At 45.5% G+C, this 21,310-nt stretch overlaps 1 protein-coding gene across 1 annotated transcript in view; it reads right to left on the reverse strand.

Annotated features, from left to right (window-relative positions):
• qars1 (glutaminyl-tRNA synthetase 1) overlaps positions 1-21,310 on the reverse strand; it is an 82,775-nt gene that overhangs the window by 61,244 nt on the left and 221 nt on the right. The window contains exons 2-5 of the mRNA XM_072581730.1: positions 12,195-12,342; positions 9,070-9,179; positions 4,529-4,604; positions 102-166 (exon numbers count right to left, since the gene is read on the reverse strand). Coding sequence (XP_072437831.1) covers positions 102-166; positions 4,529-4,604; positions 9,070-9,179; positions 12,195-12,342 — 399 coding nt within the window. The remainder of the gene's footprint in view (positions 1-101; positions 167-4,528; positions 4,605-9,069; positions 9,180-12,194; positions 12,343-21,310) is intronic.

Consider the following 21,310-nt stretch of genomic DNA (forward strand, 5'->3'; position numbering starts at 1 on the left):
TCAGGCCTGTCATCTTCCAGGTAGGATGTTAAACTGAGCATTGGTTTGAGCACAAGATAAATAGTTCAAATTCACTGACTAGAACAATCTGCAGCACTTGCCTGGAGATCCACTTCATTTTTGATAATCTTCCCATCTGCCCACTTCAGTTTATTTCTCACTTCACCTGGGAGAGACAAATCACAAACATTAACCCCTCCTCACAAACTCAGCAATTCAGACGTTTCTTGTGATTGTTATAAGAGCTGTTAACTCCATTCTCAATCTAGTTAGATTCAAAGAATTTACTTATTCAGTTAGACCACATAGTCATGGAGATGTACAGCATGGAAACAGACCCTTCGGTCCAACCCGTCCATGCCGACCAGATATCCCAACCCAATCTAGTCCCACCTGCCAGCACCCGGCCCATATCCCTCCAAACCCTTCCTATTTATATACCCATCCAGATGCCTTCTAAATGCTGCAATTGCACTAGCCTCCACCACTTCCTCTGGAAGCTCATTCCATACACGCTCCACCATCAACGGGGAAAAGTAGCCCCTTAGATCTCTTTTATATCTTTCCCCTCTCACCCTAAACCTATTTCCTCTAGTTCTGGAATCCCCCACCCCAGGGAAAAGATTTTGTCTATTTATCCTACCCATGCCCCTTATGATTTTATACACCTTCATAAGGTCACCCCTCAGCTGCTAATGGTCCAGGAAAAACAGCCCCAGCCTGTTCAATCTCTCCCTATCGCTCAAATCCTCCAATCCTGGCAACATCCTGATAAACCTTTTCTGAACCCTTTCAAGTTTCACAACATCCATTCCATAGCAAGGAACTTCACGCAATATTCCAAAGTGATCTAACCAATGTCCTATACAGACACAACATGACCTCCCAAATCCTATACTCCATACTCTGACCAATAAAGGAAAGCATACCAAACGCCTTCTTCACTATCCTATCTACCTGTGACTCCACTTTCAAGGAGCTATGAACCTGCACTCCAAGGTCTCTTTGCTCAGCAACACTCCCTGGGACCTTACAATTAAGTGCATAAGTCCTGCTAAAATTTGCTTTCCCAAAATGCAGCACCTCGCATTTACCTAAATTAAACTCCATCTGCCACTTCTCAGCCCATTGGCCCATCTGATCAAAATCCCATCGTAATGTGAGGTAACCTTCTTCGCTGCCCACAACATCTCCAATTTTGGTGTCATCTGAAAAATTACCACCTATACCTCTTATGCACACATCCAAATCATTTATGCACATGACAAAAAGTAGAGGACCCAGCACCGATCCTTGTGGCACTCCCCTGGTCACAGGCCTCCAGTCTGAAAAACAACCCTCTACCACCACCCTCTGTCTTCTACCTTTGAGCCAGTTCTGTATCCAAATGGCGAGTTCTCCCTGTATTCCATGACAAAAAACTCAATCAAGTTTGTGAGGCATGATTTCCCACACACAAAGCCATGTTGACCATCCCTAATCAGTCCTTGCCTTTCCAAATACATGTACATCCTGTCCCTCAGGATTCCCTCCAACAACTTGCCCACCACCAATGTCAGGCTCACTGGTCTATAGTTCCCCGGCTTGTCCTTACTACCTTTCTTAAATACTAGCACCATGTTGACCAATCTCCAGGCTTCCAGCACCTCACCTGTGACTATCAATGATACAAATATCTCAGTAAGAGGCCCAGCAATCACTTCCCTAGCTTCCCACAGAGTTCTCAGGTACACCTGATCAGGTCCTGGGGATTTATCCACTTTTATGCGTTTCAAGACATGCAGCACTTCCTCCTCTATAATATGGATATTTTTTCAAGATGTCACCATCTATTTCCCGACATTCTATATTTTCCATGTTCTTTTCCATAATAAATACTTATGCAAAATACTTGTTTAGTATATCCCCCCCCACCTCCTGCTGCTCCATGCAAAGGTCGCCTTGCTGATCTTTGAGGGGTCCTATTCTCTCCCTAGTTACCCTTTTGTCCTTAATGCATTTGTAAAAACTCTTTGGATTCTCCTTAATTCTATTTGCCAAAGCTATTTCATGTCCCCTTTTTGCCCTCCCGATTTCCCTCCTAAGTATACTCCTACTGCCTTTATCCTCTAAGGATTCACTCTATCATCCTGTCTATACCTTACATATGCTTCCTTCTTTTTCTTAAGCAAACCCTCAATTTCTTTAGTCATCCAGCATTCCCTATACCTACCAGCCTTCCCTTTCACCCTGACAGGAATATACTTTCTCTGGATTCTTGTTATCTCATTTCTGAAGGCTTCCCATTTTCCAGCCGTCCCTTTACCTGCGAACATCTGCCTCCAATCAGCTTTCGAAAGTTCTTGCCTAATACCGTCAAAAGTAGCCTTTCTCCAATTTAAAACTTCAACTTTTAGCTCTGGTCTATTCTTTTCCATCACTATTTTAAAACTAATAAGAATTATGGTCGCTAGCCCCAAAGCGCTCCCCCCCCCCCCCACTGACACCTCAGTCACCTGCCCTGCCTTATTTCCCAAGAGTAGGTCAGGTTTTGCACCTTCTACAGTTGGTACATCCACATATAATCAGGAAACTTTCTTGTACAAACTTAACACTATGGCAGTCCCAGTCTATGTTTGGAAAGTTAAAATTCCCTAACATAACCACCCTATTATTCTTACAGACAGCTGAGATCTCCTTACAAGCTTGTTTCTCAATTTCCCTCTGACTATTGGGGGTTCTATAATACCATTCCAATAAAGTGATCATCCCTTTCTTATTTCCCAGTTCAACCCAATTAAGTACCCTGGATGTATTTCTAGGAATATCCTCCCTCAGCACAGCTGTAATGCTTTCCATGATCAAAGTGGGCGGCACAGTGGTTAGCACTGCTGCCTCACAGCACCAGAGACCCAGGTTCAATTCCCGCCTCAGGTGACTGTGTGGAGTTTGCACATTCTCCCTGTGACTGCGTGGGTTTCCTCTGGGTGCTCCGGTTTCCTCCCACAATCCAAAACAAAAATGTGCAGGCCAGGTGAATTGGTCATGCTAAATCGCCCCTAGTGTTAGGTGAAGGGGTAAATGTAGGGGAATGGGTCTGGGTGGGTACGCTTCGGCGGGTCGGTGTGGACTTGTTGGGCCAAAGGGCCTGTTTCCACACTGTAGGTAATCTAATCTAACCTAATCTAAGATGCCACTCTCCCTCCTCTCTTCCCTCCCTTTCTGTAGCATTTGTATCCTGGAACATTAAGCTGCCAGTCCTGCCCATCCCTGAGTCATGTTTCTGTAATTGTTATATTCCAGTCCCATGTTCTAAACCATGCCCTAAGTTCACTGCCTTCCCTGTTATGCCCCTTGAATTGAAAAAATGCAATTTAACTTATCAATCCTACCTTGTTCTCCGCTTTGTCCCCGTCAGCCCTAGCTGTTTGACTCGCTTCTGTTCTCAACTGTACCAGTCTCAGATTGATCTCTTTCTTCATTATCTCCCTGCGTCCCCAGGAGATTCAGTCAATTGTGTCTGTGCTGGCTCGTTGAGAAAGCTATTAGCCCCACAGCCCTTGCTACTGCTCTTTCAACACCCTTTCAAGCAGCTTGATACAGGTGACTGCATGTTGCTACAGATCAGCATCAAGACATCTTTTCATTTTTCCTGCTTTATACTCATTCTACAAGTGACAAGCATCTGAACCCTACCAATACCATCCAGACAAGGTGCAGGACACGGTATTTTCAATGAAGTAAGGAATCATTTCCCATTTCCCTTGTAGCAATGCCTTGTTCTTCAGGGTCAGGGCATTTAGTAGCATCTGTTGTTGTACTTCAATGGTCCCACATTGTCTCAAAGTGATTGAGATTCCCAACAGACATGTCTTTCAAGGTTACAGAGCAAAGGAACTAGCAGCAGCCACACAATATTTTCAAAAACTCACATAACAATGCTAGCTTGGTGAGAAGGTTGACTTTATTGACTACCCCAGTCATCCAGAGGAGATGCCATCTTCACACATCTCTTCCAAGATCATCTCATCATCTGCAACTCATCCGCTCCGTCCATTTTTATTCTTTTTCTTTCCTCTTGGTGACATCCTGAACTTCCAACCTCAGCGCAGACTTGGATACTCAGCCTCAGTGTGGACCCAGTGAAGCATCCTCTCCCCTTGGCATGGTAGTCACCACTTTGACTGGGACCACACATCCATCCTAGGCCAAGCTAAACAGCAGCATGCACATGAAGTCCTACAGGCATGGCATTCTAACCGAACTTCATCAATAAACACATCAACTTGGACCCCATCTACCATCCTCTGAGAAAAAGAACTGGAAATGATATCACCCACACTAAGAAACCAAGATCCATAAATAGAAAACGGGGTATAACACTAGCACTTCACCGGAGGCTTACTGATGATGTTACCTAGTATGGTGAAGAAACATCTGAGAACAAACCTTATAGCTTAGTGTGCAAACTTACAACTATCAGGTTGTTTGTAAGAAAAGCTGGAGAGAATGAAAGGCTGAGTGGCTTTTCTGATTTCCTAACACTCACCCATTATTAGCCCCATATTAAAGTGGTATCGGTCCAACATGAGCTGGTTTCTGTACTTGTTGACTGTTGCTTCAACCTAATAAGGACAGAATAAGAAGGTTAAAACATACTCCTGTTGACTAAAAGGAATGTCTATATTAGAAACACTGCAGGCATGAAGCTATTATTCACCTCCCATCATTTATTTTAATGACAAAGAGATTCCATATCAATACGACCCACAACACAAGGACCCCAATCTCAAACAACAGACATACTTGAATTTTTAGGTTGTTCTTTAACTACTGGGTGTGGAGTATTTGAAAAGATGCTGTCTCACTGCTGGATGAACTCAGAATCGGAATGCCAAGATTTCTTGCAATCAGAACCTTGAGAAAATTGGGATTTTTAAAAGTGTTTTCTTGGGATGTAAGTATCACTGGCTCAGCCATTTACTGCCCATCCCTAATTGCCCTTGAGGTGTTGGGAGGAGCTGAGTGATTTATTGTTGGTTTAGTGCAGGGATGGATTCTTGAAATTCTAAATTAAGCATATGGGCTTGTTTATTTGTTCAAAGTTAACAATTAGCTTTTAAAAACAACACCTATCAGTCCAAAAAGCAAACAACTGCAGATGATGGAAATCCAAACTAAAAGTACAAATTTCCAGAAGAAACTCAGCAGGTCTGGCAGCATCTGTGCAGAGAAAGCACAGACAATGTTTTGCATCCAGTAACCCTCTTTCAGAACCAACTGTGGCTAAGAAATTGTGGTTATATATACTGAAGTTAAAAATCACAGCTCCAGATTATAACCCAACAGGTTTATTTGGAAGTACTAGCTTTCAGAGCACTGCTCGTTCATCAGGGGACTAGTGGGGCAGGATCATAAAACAATCCATGTAACATTTTATAAATTCCTCCTTTAGAACCAGTCTGACTCAAGGTTGGGATACAGACAGCCTCTAACCTCACACTTTTAATGCATTGTCTGCGGTGAGATGTCACATTTTTTAATAAAAATTTAAGTTATCTTGGGAATGTGACTTAAAAGAAGTTCTGGGATTTACACACAGAACCTGGAAGAATGCAGCACAGAACAGGCCATTTGGCCCTCGATGTTGCACTGACCGGTGAACTAATCTAAGCCCATCCCCCTGCACTATGCCATCATCACCATCCATGTGCGTATCCAAGGATTGTTTAAATCTCCCTAATGTGGCTGAGTTAACGACATTGACAGGTAGGGCATTCCATGTCCTTACCACTCTCTGAGTGAAGAACCTGCCTCTGACATCTGTCTAAAATCTATCACCCCTCAATTTGTAGCTATGCCCCCTCATACAAGCAAATGTCATCCTAGGAAAAAGACTCTCACTTATCCACATTAATGAACAGAAACCTGCAACCCATTCTAAAAGATGACAGACTTAACAGCAATCTAGGTTTGTTCAATACATTATTTCAACTGCATCACACTTTGATCTTTGGTCCTGCCCCATAGCTACCTGATGAAGGAGCAGCACTCTGAAAGGTAATACAGGTAGACAACCCGCTATCCAAAATCTGAAAAGCTCCAAAATCCAACGGTTTCTCCGTGAAGTTTTTAATCTTATTAACAAGGTCGTTTGGCATACAAACAGTTAACCCAACTCCCCACCCACTGAATGTGTCACTCAGATGCAACATTGGGGGTGGCCCGTTACTCAGTGAGTCTGCTGTTTGGTAAGATTTAAAATTATCAAACTGTCACTTATTCTGAAATTCGAAAAATTCTGAATTCCGAAAACCAGCTGGTCCCGAGCATTTCAGATAAAGGATTGTGCACTTGTACTTCCAAACAAACCTGTTGGACTATAACCTAGTGTTGTGATTGTTAACTTTGTCCACCCCAGTCCAACATCGGCATCTCCACATCATCTATACTAAAGATAGGGGGTGGGATGGGGAAGACAAGGAGTAAACAATAGGTGAAGATGGAGCACAACAGAGAAAACAGCAGTTGGACAGGGAAGGATAATGGAGAGCCAGGGAGAAAGAAAATCTGCTAATGGGGACCATTAATGGGTGAAAATAGGTTGGCTGTGATGAAAGCAGCCATCAGTTCTGATGGAGGAGTTTTACATAGAGGGTAATAGGTACATGGAACGTGCTGCCAGGGGAGGTGGTAGAAGCAGTTACGACAGAATCATTTAAAACGCTTAACAAGCGGAGAATAGAGGGATATGGACTATGCGCAGGCGGATGGCATTAGTTTAGAATAGCATGATCAGCACAGACGTGGTGGGCCGTGGGGCCTTGTCCTGTGCTCTATGTTCTAAGGATCACTGGACCCATAATGTTGACTCTGCTTTCCCTCCACTATTGCAGCCAGAGTTGCTGAGTTTCTCCAGCAATTTCTGTATCTGACCCATAATTCCAAGGAGGATGAAGTAACACACGGCTTCTAGCTAGAGAACATTTCAGATCCTGGTTTTAAATTTTAATCTCTGCTGGAAGTCATCTGAGAAGCATATATTTCAAGCCTCAAAATGGTGAGCTCTCTTTTGATGGAGTAATATGCTAAGCAGCATTCCTACAAAAAGGAGTTTAAAACAATCATATATTCTTGAATAAAGAGTTATTAATCCCAGAACAGAGTGCTGGAGCACAGCAAGTGGAAAAGTAGTTAAGTTTTGGAAGTTTAAAAATTAACGGCAAGAAGGAATTGAAGCTGCATCAGGGATAATACAGCAGTGGAATTAAGCTAAGTAACAGCATAGTAATAAAGAAAGAAAGACTTATCAATAGTTCCAGAGGAGTTGAAATGTTAATTTATTTTTAATATTTCAATGCTTGAGGAGTCTCTTCTCTCACCTCCCACCTCCTCCCTCCTCCCTCCTCTCCTCCTCCCCCCCCCCCCCTCCTCTCCCCCCCCCCCCCCCGGGCCTGGCTGCCTGGCCTGCTGTGTTTTTCCAGCACCACATTTTTCAATTCTGGTCTCCAGCATCTGCAGTCAGTGGTAAAGCAAATGTAGAATTGAATGTTTGTGGATACAGTGAAAATCAAGGGGGCTGCTTTATCCTGAAACGTGCCAAGCTTTCCATGTATTTCCAGAGCCGCACTTATCCAGGCAAGTGCAGAGCATTCAATAACTCTTAACCAGTGTCTTGTGAATGCATATCGGCTTTTGGAAAGTTATTCATTGCAGGATTGCTCTTGTAGCCGGATGTTTATACAGCTCATTCAGGTCAGTTTCATGTCAAAGGCCACCTTAGGATATGGATAATGGAACTTCAGCTTTGTAACATTTTCTCTTGTTGGCAATGGTCATTGCCTGTACTTGCTTAATGTGTTACTTACCACTTGAGCACAAACTGGAACATATTGCCAATATAAACAATTTGACTGGGTTGGATTCTTCATTGTGTGTATTGGACATTCCAGAGTAATCATGTCAATTTTTGGGCAGACAACAGCACTGTGGCTGTACTGGAACCGTTTATTTAGCATAATGGTAAATTCCGGTGCCCAAGCCTTCAATACTGTCGCCGGGATGTTGTCAAAGTTGAAAGCCTTTGCAACATCCAGTGCTTCTATTGAATTGCCAAGACCTCAGAAGGAGGCAGAGGTAGATCATCCACTCAACACTTTTTCAGCCTTATCTTTTGTACCTGTGGTTACCCAACATTGTGAAAACAGGGATTTAAATTATATATTTTGCAGCATATACTATGCCTCTAATTGTGTGAAAGTCATTCTCTAAATCTCTGTTTCTCTTCCCTCGTTTGGAGAGGCAATAAATGCTATTTCCCAACCAAGGGTTTCCTACCCTGACCGTTAAAATATTGTGTGACTTGGTGTCAAATACTGTCCATACACATTCCTATGAAGCTCCAGGCACATTAGATTGAAAGAACTGTCCAAACAGTATCATAGGATCCCTACAGTGTGGAAGAAAGCCATTTGGTCCATCAAGTCCACACAGACCCTCTGAAGAGCATCCCATCAAGAAGCACTCCCCTACCCTATCCCAGTAACCCTGCAATTCCCATGGCTAATCCAACTAGCCTGCACATCCCTGGATACTAGGGGTAATTTATCATGGCCAATGCACCCTAACCAGCACATGTTTGGACTGTGGGAGGAAACCGGAGCACCTGGAGGAAACCCACGCAGACACGGGGAGAATGTACAAACTTCACACAGTCAACCAAGGACGGAACTGAACCGGGTCCCTGCCGCTGTGAAGCAGCACTTAATCACTGAGCCACCATGCCACCCAGAACAAATGATTACTTTGAAGACTTCTAGGCAATTGTGAATTAGAGTTGTGCTGTGGTTTGAGGAGAGCATTGACACATTAAAGGACTCCCACTGCATTCAAATACACCCATCACCTGGCAGCAAGAATCAATCCATGGGTCAGAGCCAATATTACCTCCAGCAACCCCACACGCAGGCAGCAAGCCACACATTGAGATGCTGTCACAAGCGACCAAAGCTGATTATACTTAGGATTTGAGAAGAGACACCCATTTCCTGCAGATTTTGTGTTGCAACAGGATGGGCTGAGTCCACTCACCACTTCCTCAATCTGTTCCGGTGTCACCACCACTCCAATTCCACATTCTCTCTCAAAGTCTGCACTGTCGATTGGACCCAGCTGATGGTTTTTAATATAATCGAGAGAAGCTAATTGAAAGAGACAAAATGAAGTGAATTAATCTCCCTCCTACATGAAGAAAGTCAGTTTCTGACTGGTTGGATGCTAATGTTTTGGGTCAGTGAGTGCAAAAGGAGAGATGAAAATGAAACAGGAAGAAGAAAGTCCAAGGGAAAGACAAAAAGGCAAAGTCTCTAACGGACTTGTTTTAAAAACCCTAATTGTCGCAAGAATTAAGACAATAAAGGATGTCATTGGGAAGTCAAAACAAGACCAGCACAAAGTTCAAAGGTATCAGCGTGTGACAGTTTCCCTCGTTGCTGAGTCTCTCAGCATGGGGAAGCCATTTCAGGCTGATAGGAGGAGGAATGTCTTCACTCAGAGGATGGTGGAACTTTGGAATTCACTATCCCCGAGGCACATGGAGGATGGGTCATTGGATATTTCAAGACAGATTAATAGGCTGAATGGTAGAATTCCATCAAAGGGCTGAATGATCATTTAACATTAGGAAGAGCAGTCAAATTCTCACTGCACCCAAAGCACCCTGCGCCACTTCTCCCCACCATTCACACACACACCTCATTGATTGTAGTGAGTTTGAGGGGTCTGGTGGCTGTGTAAAAACTCCAAATAAATGCAAATCTTTCTTTCAGAGCATCAAGGCCATTGACTGCAACTGGTGAAAACTCACATTTCAGATCAAGATATGGGCAGAGTGTCCAAATGAGTTTAATTCTGTCCTTTGCAATGGGCCTCTGCCAAGGTTATTTTAAAAAAATCTATGCAACATCGAGTCATAGAGATGTACAGCATGGAAACAGACTCTTCAAATTTACCTGGACCATCTCTGACACCTCCCTCCCCTTCCTGGACCTCTCCATCTCTATTAATGACGACTGACTTGACACTGACATTTTTTACAAACCCACCAACTCCCACAGCTACCTGGATTACACCTCTTCCCATCCTACCTTCCGCAAAAATGCCATCCCGTATTCCCAATTTCTCCGCCTCCACTGGATCTGCTCCCAGGAGGACCAGTTTCCACCACAGAACACACCAGATGGCCTCCTTCTTTAGAGACCGCAATTTCCCTTCCCATGTGGTTAAAGATGCCCTCCAACACATCTCGTCCACATCCCACACCTCCACCCTCAGACCCCACCCCTCCAACCGTAACAAGGACAGAACACCCCTGGTGCTCACCTTCCATCCTACCAACCTTCACATAAACCAAATCATCCGCCGACATTTCCGCCACCTCCAAAAAGACCCCACCACCAGGGATATATTTCGCTCCCCACCCCTTTCTGCCTTCCGCAAAGACCGTTCCCTCCGTGACTACCCAGTCAGGTCCATGCCCCCCTACAACCCACCCTCCGATCCTGGCACCTTCCCCTGCCACCGCAGGAACTGTAAAACCTGTGCCCACACCTCCTCCCTCACCTCTATCCAAGGCCCTAAAGGAGCCTTCCACATCCACCAAAGATTTACCTGCACATCCACTAATATCATTTATTGTATCCGTTGCTCCCGATGCGGTCTCCTCTACATTGGGGAGACTGGGTGCCTCCTAGCAGAGCGCTTTAGGGAACATCTCCGGGACACACGCACCAATCAACCACACTGCCCCGTGGCCCAACATTTCAACTCCCCCTCACACTCTGCCGAGGACATGGAGGTCCTGGGCCTCCTTCACCACCGCTCCCTCACCACCAGACGCCTGGAGGAAGAACGCCTCATCTTCTGCCTCGGAACACGTCAACCCCAGGGCATCAATGTGGACTTCAACAGTTTCGTCATTTCCCCTTGCCCCACCTCACCCTAGTTCCAAACTTCCAGCTCAGCACTGTCCCCATGACCTGTCCTACCTGCCTATCTTCTTTTCCACCTATCCACTCCACCCTCTCCTCCCTGACCTATCATCACCTACATCCCCTCCCCCACTCACCCATTGTACTCCATGCTACTCTCTCCCCACCCCCACCCTCCTCTAGCTTATCTCTCCACGCTTCAGGCTCTCTGCCTTTATTCCTGATGAAGGGCTTTTGCCCGAAACGTCGATTTCGCTACTCCTTGGATGCTGTCTGAACTGCTGTGCTCTTCCAGCACCACTAATCCAGAACCTGGTTTCCAGCATCTGCAGTCATTGTTTTAATCTCTTCAGTCCAACCCGTCCACGCCGACCAGATGTCCCAACCCAATCTAGTCCCACCTGCCAGCACCCGGCCCATATCCCTCCAAACCCTTCCTATTCATATACTCATCCAAATGCCTCTTAAATGTTGTAATTGTACCAGCCTCCACTACATCCTCTGGCAGCTCCTCCACACCAGTACCACCCTCGAGTGAAAACATTGCCCCTTAGGTCCCTTTAATATCTTTTCCCTCTCACCCTAAACCTACGCCCTCTAGTTCTGGACTCCCCGACACCAGGGAAAATACTTAGTCTATTTACCCTATCCATGCCCCTCAATTTTGTAAACCTCTATAAGGTCACCCCTCAGCCTCTGACGCTCCAGGGAAAACAGCCACAGCCTGTTCAGCCTCTCCCTATAACTCAAATCTTCCAACCCTGGCAACATCCTTGTCAATCTTTTCTGAACCCTTTCAGAGTTGTTGCACTGAATTCAAAACATAAGATCTGTTTCTCTCTCCACAGTTGCTGCCAGACCTGCTGAATTTCTCCAGCACTCTGTGTTTATTAAAGAGTTTAATCTTTTATCTGATATCTAAGAGATGATTAGAAGCTAATTATTACAAGCAGTTTGTTAGATACAACTACTATTGGGCTCTCCTGCAGATTAGATTCATATTTTCTGTCATTACAGCACCCCGCAGTCATTCACAAGGAGATTTTTGTCAGAACATGCAGAAGAAATTCATCTACAACAACATATCACCAACAGCTGATGTAGTCGGAGTGAGGCACATAGCCTGCATAGTTAATAGTCATTTTACCAATCAGCTTTCTGAAGCAGGCAGACAGACAGACTGAGCTTGTTCAAGAAAATAATTCCCAGGCCAGGGGTTGACCTTACCATTGAGCTGTAGGTCTGAGGTCACTTCCTTTTTTGCAATGTACTGGACCAGGAAGCCCAGGTGAGTCTGGTCCTTGAGCCGAGTGGCTGCATTATACAGAAGTGTACCTGTTGCTTTGTCTGGCGTAGAACCCAAAATCGCTTGTGCCTGGTGTTGAAAAGAGAGACAGAGCAAGCTATGATTTGGGAGGACATCTGGAAATTAAAAGGTTTCCCCCTCAATTAACTCCTGGAGATATCAGGCTGCCCTCAACACATGGAAAACCAAATGGGACTCTCAGAAAACACAAATACTGACCCCATTCTTACTACCATGGCCAGCTTGCTTTCTATCAGTTACTGGCTCTTGTTATTCCTTTAAAATTCTTACCCCAATATCATTTAACACATTTCTCCTTCATTAACTCACAGCTGTATTTTCTTCTCAATCTTCCTGACATTTATGAAATGTAATAAACAATTATACCATGTAAAAGCTAGTTTGACAGAACCATTTATGACAGTATTCAATGCATTAACTGATTAGCTGTCATAAATATTTTCACCCGAACTTAAAAATTTGTAAACATTTTTGCAATTTAATCAGTTCTAAAATTGATAGTGATATCACCTAATGTTACGAAAATGCTGAGCACTTAAACTGATTGTTGCTTCCATATTATCTCCATTTGAGAAAAGCATTCATTCCCAAAGCTAACATAACGAAAAAAATTGAAATCTAATTTGTATTTTTACAACACTGTTAATGCTCAAACATCTGTGATCAATTCACACAGCAAGCTGCCTCACATCCCACAAAGAGTACTCAAATCAACACTTGCAAACTCTGGTTTTGCTGATATTGTTTACTAGAAGCAGCGCCCAGATCTCCCATAGATTTCTTCAAAGGATGGTTCAGTACCTTACACACTGAAAAGGACGCACTGACCCCACCGACAGCGTGGCACCCCCCTCCGCACTGACCCCGCGGCACCCCCCCCTGCACTGACCCCGCCGACAGCGCGACACGCCCCCGCACTGACCCCGCCGACAGTGCGACACTCCCTCCCCGCCAACAGCGCGGCACTCCCTCCGCAGTGATGGCAGGCACTGTGCCTTCCAAGTGTCAATCTTGGTTGAGTTTGAGTCTAGGCTCTCAGGCTCTAACCAACTACGAATGACTCAAAGAATAGGCTCACAGCTCACACATACTTCCTCAAATATATATGTCCATTTTCATATTAATACACAATTACTGCAACTGACAACTTGTTACTTAGCAATCTTTTCCCTCTTTCTTTGGCTGAATCTTCTCACAGAATTCGCCAAAGCTCCTCAGACAGCAACCTCTAAACCCATGACGACTTCCATCAAGAAGGACATGGACAGTAGATACATGAGAATTTCATCCTCTGCAAGTTCCCCTCCAAGCCACTCACCAACCTGACTTGGAAACATATCACCATTCCTTCACTGTCACAGGGTCAAAATCCTGGAATTCCCTCCCTAACAGCATTGTTGGTGTCCCTTCACCCAAGCACAGCAGTGGTTCAAGAAGGAAGCTTATTAGCACCTTCTGCAAGAGCAAGACGACACGATGCACAGAATGGCCTCCTTCTGTGGCCTCAAATTTTCTACATTTTTTAAATGTCTGAAATGGTGAATTGGGTTGGGGACGGGGGATGGTGGTGGTGATGGTCTAGTGTAGACACAATGGATCAAATGGCCTTCTCCTGTGTTACAACCATTCCACAATCCTAATCAATGTTGACCTGGACAGTGATGCTCACAACCCAATAATGATTATAAAAATTTACATTATTTCATCCTTCCAAAACTTTTAGATCTCATCTAATACTAAACTGACTTAGACCCAGAAATCCCTATATTTGACAGCACAGAGACAAGCCATTCAGCGCATCATGACTGTGCCAGCTTTATGAAAGACCTCGCCAATTAATTGCACTCTCCTCCCCTACCTTACTTTGTAAAGGCATCGGTCTCTTTTGTGTTTCATCAGTTACCCCAGAGGACAGAGAAAATCCTGCAGTCAATGTGCGAGGTTGACATACTCCCTCACACTATCCAGCGGGTGAAAGAATCAGGAGCTGGGATTGGTTTTAAATGGAAGTCGGGAACATGGCACAGTAAGTTCACGAGTTGCTTCCGAAGAACCAAAAGGCACAAGATTTGGGGGAAGGAAATGATTGAATTTTGGGGAGTGAAGCATGTACAGTTAGGGATATATTACAGTCTGCTGTAGGAGACTAGGGCATTTGACTCAGCATCTGGTTGACCTGGTGAGAGGTTAGGGTCTCAGTGAGAGCAGTTCTCACTAATGCTGCAACTGTTTATATCAAGGGTATTTATAGCATTGAGAGGGGTCATTTAGCCAATCATGTTCGTGCTGGTCGGACATGCATCTACTCATATCCCATTTTCCAGCACTTGTATTTTATGGTGTGCTAAGTTCTCATAAGAATACATTAATTTATTGTAGTGATGTGTACCTAAATACAGTGAAAAGCTTTGTTTGTGAGTATCACAGGCAGATCACAGTAAGAAAGGTCATATAGATCATAGGGTGCTTAGACAGAGTAAGGCATACAGATTACACTGCACAGGAGGTGCACAGAGCAAGATCAATGTGAACAAGATCACATCATTTGAAGTTAGAGAAAAGAACATGAGTAATTTTATAGCCTTAGTATTTAGATTTAAAAGTGTGGAGCTGTTAAAAGAAATATTAGAATAAGATCTGCTAGAGGGAGCTCACGAGGAGTTGCTTGGTGTTTCTATAAGATCCCCCAAAATTCGTCTAAATTCCAATGAATATAATCCCAGTCTAGTCTACCTCTCCTCATAAACCATGTCCCTCAACTCCAGAGTCAAACAAGTGAATCTCCTCTATACCCCCTCCAGTGCCAGTACATCCTTTCTCAAGTAAGGAGACCAAAACTGCACACAGTACTCCAAGTGTGGCCTCACCAACCCCTGTACAACTGCAACTAACCTCCCTGCTTTTAAACTCAATCCCTTTAGCAATGAAGGACAAAATTCCATTTGCCTCCTTAATTACCTATTGTACCTGCAGACCAACCTTCTGTGATTCATGCACTAGGACACCCAGGTCCCACTGCACAGCAGCATGCTGCAATTTCTTTTACCATTCATGTTATAATCCTTTTTACAGTTATTCCTACCAAAATGGATGACTTCACATTTATTAACATTGTAATCCATCTGCCAGACCTTTGCCCACTCACTTAAACTACATCCCTTTGCAAAAATTGCACAGTCCTCTGCACAATTTGCTCTACCACTCACCTTAGTGTTATCAGCAAACTTTGACACACATGGTTCCCAACTCCAAATCATCTACATAAATTGTGAACAATTGCAGTACCGACACGGATTGCTGAGACACACCATGAGTCACCGATTGCCAACCAGAAAATCACTCATTTATCCGCATTCTTTGATTCCTATTAGTTAACCAATCCTCTATCGGTGCTAATACATTGCCCATAACACCTTGCATCTTAATCTTATACAGCAGCCTTTTGTGCAGCACCTTGTCTAATGCCTTTGAGAAATCTAGATACATTTTTCCACAGTAAACACTGTGCAAAATACTCATTTAGGACATCCCAGATCTCTTGCAGCTCCACACAAAGGCCGTATTGCTAATCTTTGAGGGGCCCTGTTCTCTCACTTTTGTCCTTAATGTATTTGTAAAAACCTTTTGGATTCTCCTTAACTCCATTTGCCAAAGCTATCTCATGTCCCCTTTTTGCCCTCCTGATTTCCCTCTTAAGTATACTCCTCCTGCCTTTATACACTTCTAAGGATTCTCTCGATCTATCCTGTCTATACCTGACATATGCTTCCTTCTTTTTCTTAAGCAAACCCTCAATTTCTTTAGGTCATCCAGCATTCTCTATACCTACCAGCTTTCCCTTTCACCCTGACAGGAATATACTTTCTCTGGATTCTCGTTACCTCATTTCTGAAGGCTTCCCATTTTCCAGCTGTTCCTTTACCTGCGAACATCTGCCCCCAATTAGTTTTTGAAAGTTCTTGCCTCATACCGTCAAAATTGGCTTTTCTCCAATTTAGAACTTCAACTTTTAGATCTGGTCTATCCTTTTCCATCACTATTTTAAATCTAATAGAATTATGGTCACTGGCCCCAAAGTGCTCCCCCACTGACACCTCAGTCACCTGCCCTGCCTTATTTCCCAAGAGTAGGTCAGGTTTTGCACCTTCTCTAGTAGGTACATCCACATACTGAATCAGAAAGTTTTCTTGTACATACTTAAATTCCTCTCCATCTAAACCCTTTTGGAATATTGTGTGCGATTCTGGACGTTGTGAAACTTGAAAGGGTTCAGAAAAGATTTACAAGGATGTTGCCAGGGTTGGAGGATTTGAGCTATAGGGAGAGGCTGAACAGGCTGGGACTGTTTTCCCTGGAGTGCCAGAGGCTGAGGGATGACCTTATAGAGGTTTATAAAATTATGAGGGGCATGGATAGGATAAATAGGCAAAGTCTTTTCCCTGGGGTGAGGGATTCCAGAACTAGAGGGCGTAGGTTTAGGGTGAGAGGGGAAAGATATAAAAGAGACCTAAGGGGCAACTTTTTCACACAGAGGGTGGTACACATATGGAATGAGCTGCCTGAAGAAGTGGTGGAGGTTGGTACAATTGCAACATTTAAGAGTCATCTGGATGGGTATATGAATAGGAAGGGTTTGGAAGGATATGGGCTGGGCACTGGCAGGTGGGACTAGATTAGGTTGGGACATCTGATCGGCACAGACGGGTTGGACCAAAGGGTCTGTTTCTGTGCTGTTAATCTCTACAACCACATCTACTGGGTCCCTGTTGAGCACCATGCTCGTAGTGTCTTCACAGAATTCCAGTAGCTTAGTTAAGCATGACCTGCGCTTCATGAACTCATGCTGCATCTGCCCAATGGGACAATTTCTACCGAGATGCCCTGCTACTTCTTCCTTGATAATAGACTCAAGCACCTTCCCCCTACAGAAGTTAAGCAAACCAGTCTATAATTTCCCACATTTTGTCTAGCTCAGTTTTTATATAGTTACATTTGTTGGTTTCCAACCTGCTGCAACTGCCCCAGTGCGCAGTGAATTTTTGAAAATTACTACAAGTGCATTTGCTAATTCTCCCACCATCTATTTTAGTACCCTGGGATGCGTCACATCAGGTCCAGGCAACTTGACTACCCTCAGCTCCATTCGCTTGCCCAACACTTCCTGTTCCATAATGATGATTGCTTCCAGGTCCTCACCTACCTTTGTCTCTTTGGCAATTACTAGCATGTTATTAGCATTCACCATTGTGAAGACTGACACAAAATACCTGTTCAATGCCTCAGCCATTTCCTCATATCCCATAACTAAATCCCCCTTTCATTGTCTAAAGGACCAACGTTTACTTTATGCACTCTTACTCATTTTATATATTTATAGAAGGTTTTGCTTTCTGTCTTTATATTCTGTATTAGTTCATTCTTATAATCCACGGAGTGATTCAGCTCTGAAGATTGGCTGGGGTTGTTTGCCTCAGAGCTGAGGGACTGGTTGAACTGAGAATTCTGAGGGGCATAGACACGAACATAGAACATTACAGCGCAGTACAGGCCCTTCGGCCCTCAATGTTGTGCTTACCTGTCATACTAATCTGAAGCCCATCCCACCTACACTATTCCATGTATGCCCATTTGCCTGTCCAATGACGACTTGAATGCACTTAAACTTGGTGAATCTACTACTGATGCAGGCAAAGCATTCCATACCCTTACTACTCTCTGAGTAAAGAAACTACCTCGGACATCTGTCTTATACCTATCTCCCCTCACTTTAAAGTTGTGTCCCCTCGTGTTTGCCGTCCCCATACTTGGAAAAAGGCTCTCCCTGTCCACCCTATCTAACCCTCTGATTATCTTGTATGTCTCTATTAAGTCACCTCTCAACCTCCTTCTCTCTAACGAGAACAGCCTCAAAGCCCTCAGCCTTTCCTTGTAAGACAATCCTTCCATACCAGGCAACATCCTAGTAAATCTCCTCTGAACCCTTTCCAAAGCTTCCACATCCTTCTTATAATGCGGTGACCAGAACTGTACACAATACTCCAAGTGTGGCCATACCAGAGCTTTGTACAACTGCAGCATAACCTCCTGGTTCTGGAACTCAATCCCTCTATTAATAAAGGCCAAAACACTGTATGCCTTTTTAACAACCCTGTCAATCTGGGTGGCAACTTTCAGGGATCTGTGTACATGGACACCGAGATCTCTCTGCTCATCTGCACTCCCAAGAATCTTACCATTAGCCCAGTACTTTGCATTCCGATTACTCTTTCCAAAGTGTATCACCTCACACTTGTCCTCATTAAACTCCATTTGCCACCTCTCAGCCCAGCTCTGCATCCTATCTGTGTCTCTGCAACCTACTACATCCTTTGTCACTATCCACAACTCCACTGACCTTTGTATCGTCCGCAAATTTACTAACCCACCCTTCTAAGCCCTCATCCATTTCATTTATAAAAATGACGAACAGCAGTGGACCCAACACTGACCCTTGCGCTAGTAACCGGACACCAAGATGAACATGTTCCATCAACTACAACCCTCAGTTTTCTTTCAGCAAGCCAATTACTGATCCAAACTGCTATGTCTCCCACAATCCCATTCCTCCACATTTTGTACAATAGCCTACTGTGGGGAACCTTATTGAACGCCTTGCTGAAATCCATATACACCACATCAACCGGTTTGCTCTTATCTACCTGTTTGGTCACTTTGTCAAAAAACTCAATAAGATTCGTTAGGCACGGCCTACCCTTCACAAAACTGTGCTGACTTTCCCTGATCAGATTATTCTTTTCTAGATGGTTATAAATCCTATCTCTTATAACCTTTTCCAACACTTTACCAACAACTGAAGTGAGACTCACTGATCTGTAATTACCAAGGTTGTCTCTACTACCCTCTTTGAACAAGGGAACCACATTTGCTATCCTCCAGTCCTCAGGCACTATTCCTGTAGACAATGATGATTTGAAGATCAATGCAAAGGCTCAGAAATCTCTTCCCTTGCTTCCCAGAGGATCCTAGGATAGGTCCCATTCGGCTCAGGGGACTTGTCTATTTTAACACTCTACAGTATTTCTAATACCTCTTCCTTGTGAACCTCAATCTCTTCTAGTCTAGATGGAAGTAACTCTGTATCTTCCTCGCCAACATTTTCATTTTCTATAGTAAACACTCAAAAATATTTATTTAGTGCTTCCCCTATCTCCTCTTACTCCACACACAACTTCCCACTATTATCCTTGATTGGCCCTAACCTTACTCTCGTCATTCTTTTATTCCTGACATACCTATGGAAAGCCTTAGGGTTAACCCTGATCCTATCCACCAACAACTTCTCATGTCTCCTCCTGGCTCTTCTGAGCTCTCTTTTTAGGTCTTTCCTGACTTCCTTGTAACCCTCAAGCGCCCTGAGTTTTCACATTTTGTCCTAACATAAGCCTCCTTCTTCTTGACCAGGGATTCCACTTCCTTAATAAACCATGGCTCACGCGCTCTATACCTTCCTCCCTGCCTGACAGGTACATACTTATCTAGGATACACAGGAGCTTTTCCTTGAATAAGCTCCACATTTTTAATGCACTCATTCCCTGCAGTTTCCTCCCCCATTCTATGCTTCCTAAATCTTTCCTATTTGCATCGTAATTTCCCTTCCCCCAGCTATAACTCTTGCTCGGTGGAGTACACCTATCCCTTTCCATCACTAAAGTAAACCTGACAGAATTGTGATCGCTGTCTCCAAAGTGCTCGCCTACTTCCAAATCTAACACCCAGCCATGCTCGTTACCCAGTACTAAATCTAAAGTGGCTTTGCCCCTTGTAGACCTGTCTACATACTGTGTCAGGAAGCCCTCCTGCACACACTGGACAAAAACTGACCCATCTATAGTAGTCGTACTGTAGTGTCTTGTAAGGATGCCTGCCTTGAAGAAGTTTTCCTCCTCTGTCTACAAGAATCTCAGGGAGTCCCTCTCCCACTGCAACTACTGTATGCTACTCTCTCCCCACCCCCACCCTCCTCTAGCTTATCTCTCCATGCTTCAGGCTCACTGCCTTTATTCCTGATGAAGGGCTTTTGCCCAAAACGTCGATTTCATTGCTCGTTGGATGCTGCCTGAACTGCTGTGCTCTTCCAGCACCACTAATCCAGTCAATATTCAGACAGTTGAAGTCCCCCATGACAACCAGCCTGTCTCTCTCACTCCTACCGAAAATCACGAGAGACAAGGAGGAACATTTCCCGCTGGTGGAGGGGCACAGATGGAGGGTGAGGGGACAGTAGGAGATGTAGGCGGCTGGGAGAGGCAGAAACACTCAGGGTTAAGACCTACATAGATCTGTCTCCGAGATGTCAAGGACGAGGAAACAGGATTACATCTGTATCTAGCACAGGACTCGATGGGCTGAAGGGCCCCTGTCCGTGCGGTAAGGCCCCGGCCCCCGGCCCGGGAGCTCTCCCATCCCTCCCCGCCGCCCCGGCTCATGACCATGACCGCGCCCCGGCCCCCCGCGGCCCCGCGGCCCCCCGGTCCCCGGCTCCCCCCGGTCCCCCCGGTCCCCCCCGGTCCCCGGCTCCCCCCGGTCTCCGCGGCCCCCCCGGTCCCCCCGTCCCCGGCTCCCCCCGGTCCCCCGCGGCCCCCCCGGTCCCCCGCGTCCCCCCCGGTCCCCCGCGGCCCCCCCGGTCCCCCCGTCCCCGGCTCCCCCCGGTCTCCCCGGCTCCCCCGCGGCCCCCCCGGTCCCCCGCGGCCCCCCCGGTCCCCCCGGTCCCCCGCGGCCCCCCCGGTCCCCCGCGGCCCCCCCCGGTCCCCCGCGGCCCCCCCGGTCCCCCGCGGCCCCCCCGGTCCCCCGCGGCCCCCCCGGTCCCCCGCGGCCCCCCCGGTCCCCCGCGGCCCCCCCGGTCCCCCGCGGCCCCCCCGGTCCCCCGCGGCCCCCCCGGTCCCCCGCGGCCCCCCCGGTCCCCGGCTCCCCCCGGTCTCCCCGGCTCCCCCGCGGCCCCCCCGGTCCCCCGCGGCC

This window comes from Chiloscyllium punctatum, chromosome 12 (assembly GCF_047496795.1).
Source record: "Chiloscyllium punctatum isolate Juve2018m chromosome 12, sChiPun1.3, whole genome shotgun sequence".
Lineage (NCBI taxonomy): Eukaryota > Metazoa > Chordata > Chondrichthyes > Orectolobiformes > Hemiscylliidae > Chiloscyllium > Chiloscyllium punctatum.